Source organism: Argentina silus, assembly GCF_951799395.1.
Source record: "Argentina silus genome assembly, chromosome: 11".
Lineage (NCBI taxonomy): Eukaryota > Metazoa > Chordata > Actinopteri > Argentiniformes > Argentinidae > Argentina > Argentina silus.
Genome location: NC_139665.1, coordinates 15658091 through 15667157, shown reverse-complemented (window position 1 = coordinate 15667157; position 9067 = coordinate 15658091). Strand labels below are relative to the sequence as shown.

The following is a 9067-nucleotide window of genomic DNA, read 5'->3' as shown; positions in this document are numbered from 1 at the left end:
TCATCTTCTGAATGACAACATTTGAATCATTGGAAAAATTCACACACCACTAAAAAGCTTCAACAAAACCAAAGTCTCACTGACTCTCCATGAGATTCTGGGTCTCGAGATCAACAAAACCATAATTAGTTAAGGATTTTTTCTAATGCAGATGTGAAATATTGTTGGGTAATCTATTCATTTTTGTTGTCCCATTTATAGGATACCACGTCTGTCATCGTTGCACTTCACCGGTTTATGAATATCCAGCGGGTCAGCAATATTACGCTCCGCCCTCATGTACCTGTCGTTCTGTGAGAGGCTGTCAGAGCTCCCTGTAGTCCCGCCTACTCCATCCCTCCCCATCGGCAATCAATCGCGTTCAGTTTTGCAATAGCGTGAGTGTGCAACTGTACAGTCGGCTACGACACGGGACGTAATGGTGGCTCTTGCGAGCGACTGTGAATAAAGGCCATTGGACTTGCAGCGCAGATAGGGAGAGAAAACCACGTCAAAGCCAGAGAGGAACTAACGGGACGCAGATCGGGGAGCGTGGCAGGAGGGCGCTCTTTTATACCGACTGACACCGCGGTGCAGACCACGCAGAATATGGCGGAGCACACAGCCACCGACGGCAAGCACAAAGCGTCCCCGAGTGCCGGGGGCCCACTGCATGGGAACAGCCGACCCAACGCCGCTGGTGGAGGAGGGGGCAAAGGAGGCCTTTCTGGCGGGCTGACACAGCCAGCAGGGTGGCAGTCCTTACTGTCATTTACCATTCTTTTCCTGGCCTGGTTGGCAGGTTTCAGTTCTAGACTTTTCGCAGTGATCCGGTTCGAGAGCATCATCCACGAGTTTGATCCGTGGTGAGTATATGCTAGCAGTTAGCATGTAAGCTGCTGCGTGAGTGACTAGGCAAGTTGCTAGTGGCAACAGACAAGCTAGCGTTGCCTGTCAGATTGCTATCTGTATGTTGTGCATGCAAAGTCGCTGCTCTAGCCAGTAAGTAAGCGAGCTAAATTGCTGTCGTTCTCTTTTACTGTCCACGATTGAAGCTAGCAGTGAGAGTCTTGTGATGTGTCCCTCTGACCTCATGCAGTTAGTGGAGAACTTCCCCGCCGGCAAACTTTTCCTCACTGTGCCGCTGTCTGTCATCGTGCCTGCTAGATATGGTTTATACGCCTTCTACTCTAGCTAGCACATTGCAACAGTACCTACCATGTGTTGTGTAATGAAAGCTTGCCGCTTTCTACAATTAATGAATGAATGACACTTCAGAAAATACGCAGATAGTTCTTATATTTTACTCATGTTAGCTGTTAGTGCGTTCGAGGTGTGATGTTGCAAAGATGGACACTGCCTGACACAAACTGTGCCAAATATTGATTGTGAACGTGGCGCTTGTGACAGTAGGATTAAAACCCGGAAGGCAAAGGGAAACGTCTCCACTCGGTTTGTCTTGGCCAAGCCCACGCAGGATTATTCTCGTATTGTGCAACTGTCAAAACGGTCTACACTTCTGTGTTTGAGAGGGGGAACGTCCATTCATTCGCGGGGTTGTTATCAAACGAGCTTTTCTGTGTGATGTCCCATTCAAAAGACACCGCAAGGGCGTTTTTTTTACTGTAAGCATACGGTACTGTGTAGGCTATCGCTATGTATCCAATGTATAGCCGGTACATGCAGCCCGTCCACCACAGCACAATGTATATTCGCGGTAACACTTTAGATTACGCGAACTAGTATTGCACTTAGTGTAACAGCACAACACAGTGTAACAATAAGGGTACAAATGTGTAGTTAAATAGCATTATGATTTGGGTTAGTGTCTGACCGTCTTGGATTAGGGCTAAGGTCATTGCTGTGTAGTAACGAGTAATTGGCTGTGTATGCATGCATGTATGTTGTATCAAGGGTGTTTACTTCTGCTGATAGAACGCAGGAAAACAGTCTGGGGGGTACTACTTATCCGTATAGAGAGAGGGTTGAGTTGTTGGGTTTGCACTCTGTTTGAGAAGAGGATCTGCGCGATAGGGAATATTCTCACGATTGTATTCTGGTTCCTCGTTTGTCACACCAGGTCAGTGCTGACGTAATCTTGTTCACCAGACACTTCCATGCAGCTGCAGCTCATTTCAGCAATAATAGCATGGGGTACATGTTGTTTGTGCCATCGTGAAAACATAGTTCATTGCCACCAATGTCCTCATACGACATCTCTCCATCTCCTCCTGCAAGTCTGCTCCACAAGGCGTTCAGTTTCCAGGGTAACATCTAGTATCTTAAACACACACACACACGTCAGACTAACGGTTGCCTACCTGTCCCTGGCCTGCCTGTCCCTGGCCTGCCTGTCCCTGGCCTGCCTGTCCCTGGCCTGCCTGTCCCTGGCCTGCCTGTCCCTGGCCTGCCTGTCCCTGGCCTGCCTGTCCCTGGTCTGCCTGTCCCTGGTCTGCCTGTCCCTGGTCTGCCTGTCCCTGGTCTGCCTGTCCCTGGCCTGCCTGTCCCTGGCACTTACATTACGCCTGACATCTGTCCCTCAGATAGAAAGATGCCATTTAGGTGAAGGCCAGGGCCCAGCATGGATTCATCATTGATTGCACTGTGACAATGATGGGAGTGCACCACTGCTCTGTGTGTGTGTGTGTGTGTGTGTGTGTGTGTGTGTGTGTGTGTGTGTGTGTGTGTGTGTGTGTGTGTGTGTGTGTGTGTGTGTGTGTGTGTGTGTGTGTGTGTGTGTGTGTGTGTGTGTGTGTGTGTGTGGTTTCAGGATCTCTGGTCCTGAGGGGGGGGGGGGATAATAGGAAAGGTTGAGTAAGCGTATAATAATAATACATACATACAATTTGTATAGCACTTTCTCATGGACTCAAAGCACTTTACATGTCAAAAATATAACAAATAGAAAATGAAAAATAAAAATAAAGGAGGACAGTCACAGAACATACATACCATACAGCCCTATACATTAAAAGCCTGCCGGAACAGGTGAGGTACAGATCACATTAGGAGTGTACAGTCTACATTGAAAATAGAGCAGATGGTATTGCCAGTCCAGCGTGTTTAGTAATTAGGCTACTGCTGACAATGGAAAAAACTATACTAAACTAAAGCTTATTTTGAGATGGCAAGGTAACAAGAGTCAAAAGTTGCCCGACACCGGTACTGCCAATGGTTATTATAAAGCGGCCAAATCTTGTAATGAATATGAACACATTCTTTGGCACTTCATGCCTATGTTTTAGCATGCGCTGACTCATCAGGCTCCTCTCCATGTAATGTTTGGCTCCAGTCAAGTTGATGATTCATCATTATTATTTAATCTCCCAGGCGAATATGAGAAGTCAATAGTTCCGTGCAAATTCCATAGCTATATAAATCACTTGCCCGCTTGTTCAGTATTAAATGTGTGTGTGTGAAACAGACAAGGTGGTTGGGAGTTTAAGTGGGTCACCACATGTCAATTACAAGGTTCATAATAACATGATCTCCTGAGTTCAGAGAGAAATGCCCTCATCTATGTTACGGTGCTGCTGGGATTATTGATTGGGTGCATTCTTACAAGCAGTAGCCTGTTATTTCTCTCACACACAACAGCACATCATCATGTGTCGAGTGGCATGTATCAAATGTCTTCACATAAAGGACCACCAGAGAAGCTCCATCAGCCAAATGGATATGGACCCTCCTCCCTCTTAAGAGAGCAGAGCGAAGCACTTCAGATCAGGTCAGAGAGTGGCGAGACAAGTAAGATCAGTTTAAAACTGGAAATACCAGAGAGCTGCATTCTATTTAATAACCAGGATGGTCACATGGTTTCCCAGCCCCTCGGTGAGGGAGGTGCGTGCGCGTGCGTGCGTGCGTGCATGTCTGTGTGTGCGCCATTACCCAGTAATCTAAGGACGGTGACATCATTCACAGCACCACCTCCTGTATCATCCATTAACCCGACTCGGTGTCAGGGCTGCTGCATGTGTTTGTATAGGCCTGGCTCTTATTCTGCTATTTATAGAAGGCCTTTGTCCAAAGAATACTCCTCTTCAAATCAATTCCCTTTCATGACATTTTGACCTAGTTTATTTAGTATTGGTCTGATGTGGCTCAGCTTCTTTTGTCACTCTGAACATCCGGATGCTTGTGATCAATAAGTCATCACGGTGTTGTACTTGAGTGAGGATGGGAAAACTTCACAGCTTTTGTGAAGACAAAACATTCCCTGCAGCTGATAGGATGGACTGTCTGGGTTGCTGATCCTGGTTGCCTTGATGCTAAAATTCCACTCTTGATTTGTGATTTCTGTTGAGTTTCAGTTACCTGAAACTCACCATGAGGCCTACATCAAACAGCAGGCAATTAGAAAAAAGTGAGATTGTTTTTTTTCATCAACAGCAAAATTGTAATTTGTGGACTAGTGGCAATACTAGTCTGTTATCAGGTACTGCTCTCCTCTTGAATGTGTCTGCAAGATAACATTTGGTGGATAGTACTCACTAGCCTAATACAAGTAGTCCTTGGCTAAGAAATTAGGCCTAGCCTATACGTCTCATCTGGTCCATGCATGACTGAAACACTATCAGCGGCTTGTTTTGACGAGAAGTATTGTCTACATTTTAGAATTGATCGTGCTTGTCAAAACATTCTCACTGATCATTTCAACAGTTAGAGAAAGCACATCTTTAGTCATACCGTTAAAAGTGCAAGGCAAACCGCAAACCTTGAAATAGTATAGCCTAAAAATAGTAATTATAATAATTGAGTGCATTTCTAAGCCTTTGAAGACACCCAAAGCGATAACTCCCCTCATCACTACCAATTATTAGCAGCCACGACAACCATTATGAGCCAGAAAGTTCACCACACATCAGCTGTCAGTGGAGAGGTGAGGAGAGAATCATGCCAATTAGGAATCAGGGGTGATTAGCTGACCATGAAGGAATGGAGGCCGTTGTTAGGACACCAGCATTAACGTGCCTACTGTTGCATTTTTTTTTTTTTTTTTTTTTTTTTTTACAATTCGAGAACCGGGACCTTGGTCTAATGTCATATCCAAAGCACGGCAACCTCTGCAGAGCACTGCCCCACTCACTGCCCTGGGGCATTGGGTTCCCTAGACCAGAGGGAGGAGTGCTACCTACTTTGTCCTCCAACACCACTTCCAGCAGCCTGTTTTGGTCCCCCCCCCCCAAGGATCGACCCTGCTTAGCTTCCCAGACAAGCCAGCAGTGGGATGCAGGGTGGCATGGCTGCCTGAGCTGAAGCCAACTCCTACTACACTTTTTCTTCAACCCCTCTGGCATATCTAGCTCATTTGTTCAATATTTGCCAAGCAGCTTCTGCATTTCTCTCCCAAGGCTGATTTCTTCTCAAGTCTCTGCTAACATCTGGCTGGCTTATTGACTGGGAAAAAAATTGATTATATCCAGTGAAACGTGCACACACACACACACACACACACACACACACACACACACAATCACAGCTGCACACACACTCCTTCAGGGTGCCATATCATACACTAGGTGTGTCTCCTTGCCAGGGCCAGAGCTTGAGCTCAGGATAGACTTGATCTGTCTGATCTGCCTTTGATCTGTCCAACTCCCGTCTCGCTCACAGTGTGGAAGGTAGAGAAAGCCTGGCAGATTCTTTGCCAGGCAACCAGGTTGTGCTGGATGCTATGCTAGGCTTAACTTGATTAACCCTCTATTGATCGAAACATCCGTTGGGCAGCCCACCTATCTGCTGGGACTGATAAGCCCTGGTTATGGGCATATCACACACACACACACACACACACACACACACACACACACAAACAGACACACACACACACACACACAAACAGACACACACACACACACACACACACAAACAGACACACACACACACACACACACACACACACAAACACACACACACAAACACACAAACAGACAGACAGACAGACAAACACAGACCATATGTCTACAGCTATAACCTCTCATTCGCGATCAGATGTGAGATATCACGTGAGGATTTAACCTGAAGCAATACTGGCGAACGAGAGCACACTTGCTTATCTCACTATGCCACTGTGCCATATGGTTTTCTCCCTTCTGGGGAGGTTTTTGCTTGGCTTTTGGGGGGGGGGGTCTATGGTTCAATGTTAGTTAATATTGTTTCTATTGTATTTATTGTTCATAATGTTTCGCGTTGTTCTTGTTGCGAAGCACTTTGCGACATTTGTCTATGTAAAAAGTGCCCTACAAATACATTTGATTAATTGCCGTGACTTTGGTCGCTGAACGAACCGCGTTGAAGGCGACAATGAGTCTCAGCGAGTCTCTGTTAGAAAGCGCAACGATGTTCGGACCAACAGTGAACGGCGAGTAGCCTCACTAATCTACCTTCTCTTCCTGTGAGACTCAGAAGAGTGACAATGAGGGTGAGGGAGTGACTGTTCCTCCCTTGCCGTTCCGCTCAAGCCGTCTAACCTCCTGTTGGGATTGAAATGATGAGCTTGAATATTAGATGCAGCCCCTATGCTCATGTATCTTCTCCAATGACGCGCTGGCACCAGCCGCTCCCTGACAAATGAACATTTAATGTCCTCTGAGCTGTGGCAGAACCTGTTGTTAAGAGTCCATTTGGCAGCAGTTGTGCTGAACGAGCTTGATCCTTTTTGGGGGTTTGTGTTCCGTGCTTTTGTTTTTTCACCCTTCATGTCGTTAACTGAAGACGTATCAAGGTGGATTACTTGGAAACTGCTGACGCCGTGGCAGAGCGTCTTGAGGACGAGTTCCTTGCCGGACTAAAGATTGGACGAAAGTAATGGGGCTGAACAGTTTTCCACCTGTATAATAACACAAACCGCTCAACTCAAACTCCATACCATTGTCGCATCACTCACGGCATGTCAACACAATCACTAGAGTCATAACAGTGTTACTACCGGACTGATAGAGGCACGCAGATCAGTATGCCTAGGCTGTTCCCTGCAGCATCTCCTAAAGCAGCCATCTGTCCAGTGGCTGCTAATGAAATATTCAGTGCAGGGTATCTGATTACCCGCAGTGGCAAACTTATTGAAACTACTCCGTTCTCCTTCCTGATGGAGTGCCCAGCACAGCACAGCAAAACAACGTTTGATTTGACCTAATCAGACCTGTGGTCCTTCAACTTTCCAATTCCATTAGCTGACATAGTCAAGTGTACTCCAGAATTCAAACTGCCTTGAACTTGTTCCTTATGCTGGGACTCATCTTAGAAGTGACTGATTGGTAAGAATCATAGATCGTCATGATTGTTGAATCAAGTAATTGAATAACACAGCTTCTGCTGACCTTGTATTGGCAGATTCTTAACTCATATAGGCTAGATGACGCATGCAGCTGTGTGACGATGACGATGATGATGATGAAGGCCTCTACATTGTTGCTGTTTGTTGCTCTTAGGCCCAATTCTAGCATGATGGATATGACATTTGCACACAAAATGAGAAACAAAATGTCTCACAGAATTGACTTATAAAGCACAAATGAAAATGTTGATGTGTATATTTGTAGAACCCTATGTCCAAAAGTCATGACATTTAGTTGAACGGAAGCCTTATTTTTGTGGCCTTTTATCCTACCATACAGTGGTGAAAAACATGCATTTTCGTAAACACACACACACGGCAGCACTTAGTTTATTATCCTGTTGTCTTCAAGCAAAGAGGTTGATGCTAAGCTCACGATTAACTTCCGTTTCCAGCATGGCCCTCTCCAGGGGGTTGTGTGCAGTGTGTGCATGTGCCTGTGTGTGTGCATGTGCCTGTGTGTGTGCATGTGCCTGTGCGTGCCCGTGTGTGCGTGCGTGTGTGCGTGCGTGTGTGTGATATGGCCACAGTGTGCAGGCAGTGACAGATCCGTCCCTGGGCACCTGCGGTGGGCATGCGTTGGCGCTGAGCTGGCAGGAAAGAGAGCTTAGGGCCCCGGGGAGCCACTAGGGAATACGATAAAAAGCTCTGTCTGTATATAAGCAGCTTTTTTTTTCTTTTTTTTTCTTTTTTCTGTTGGTTGGTTTGTTTTTCGGATGATTTCACACACACATGCCGGGTACACCGAGTACACTCGCACACAAGCATAAGCACACACACACACACACACGCACGCACGCACGCACGCACGCACGCAGAGTCTCTCTCCTTCTCTCGACTACGAAAGGACCTGCATTCCCGTGTTAGTTTATTTATTTCGTCTTTCTAATCCTGGTCTTACCTCCATGTGTATTTCATTGACTTCAGCCTCCGTTGTTGCAGGGTTTTGAATTATCAATGTGAATAATGTTAAGGAGATTTTGTGTCAGAGCCTGTTATTGACGTTTCCATTCTCAGGGCAAGGCAACAACTCTGTGTGGGTGTGGGGTTGAGTTACTCTCGCTGAATTGGAGATTGCCGGCGTCTCGGTTTCCTCCCATATTAATTATACATAGTTCAACCTCTCTGTGTGGTTGTGAGAGTGTGTGTTACAGAGGCTGCCCTAACGAGTCTGTGTGTCTGTGTCTGTGTGTGTCTGCGTGTGCATGCCTGTATGCGTGTCTGTGTGTGTCTGCGTGTGCATGCCTGTATGCGTGTGTGTGTGTGTCTGTATGCGTGTGTGTGTGTCTGTATGCGTGTCTGTATGAGTGTGTGCCTGCATATGCGTGTGTGTGTCTGTATGTGTGTCTGTATGAGTGTGTGCCTGTATGTGCGTGCCTGTATGTGCGTGCCTGTGTGTGCGTGTGTGTGTGTGTGCGTGTGTGTGTGTGCGTGTGTGTGTGTGTGTGTGTGTGTGTGTGTATGCGTGGCCTAACGAGAGGCTCTTTCTGTCAGCAACGTAGAGGCCGTGCACCACTTGTCGCTGTGATGGAGGAGCAGGGCAGCCAGGAGTAGGGTGTTTGTTAACGTGATTAATTGCTTACCTCTAAGGCCCTGGCGGCCCAGGATATCAGTGTCTGCCTGCAGAAAAAGTGTGTATGCGTGTGTTCGGTGTGTGTGTGAGAGAGAGAAAAAGAGAACTAGTGGGACTGGATAAAACGTATCGCTCACACAACCTGTACGGAAATATCCTGCCAAGAACTCCCCAAGCTT

At 46.6% G+C, this 9067-nt stretch overlaps 1 protein-coding gene across 2 annotated transcripts in view; it reads left to right on the top strand.

The window, feature by feature from the left end:
• Positions 1-402: 402 nt before the first annotated feature.
• The window catches only part of LOC310812307 (dolichyl-diphosphooligosaccharide--protein glycosyltransferase subunit STT3B), a 60802-nt gene continuing 52137 nt past the window's right edge, over positions 403-9067 (top strand). For both annotated transcript variants that reach the window (XM_083680808.1, XM_083680809.1), the window contains exon 1: positions 403-845. In XM_083680808.1, the coding sequence (XP_083536934.1) occupies positions 589-845 (257 nt within the window). In that variant the 5' untranslated portion in view covers positions 403-588. The remainder of the gene's footprint in view (positions 846-9067) is intronic.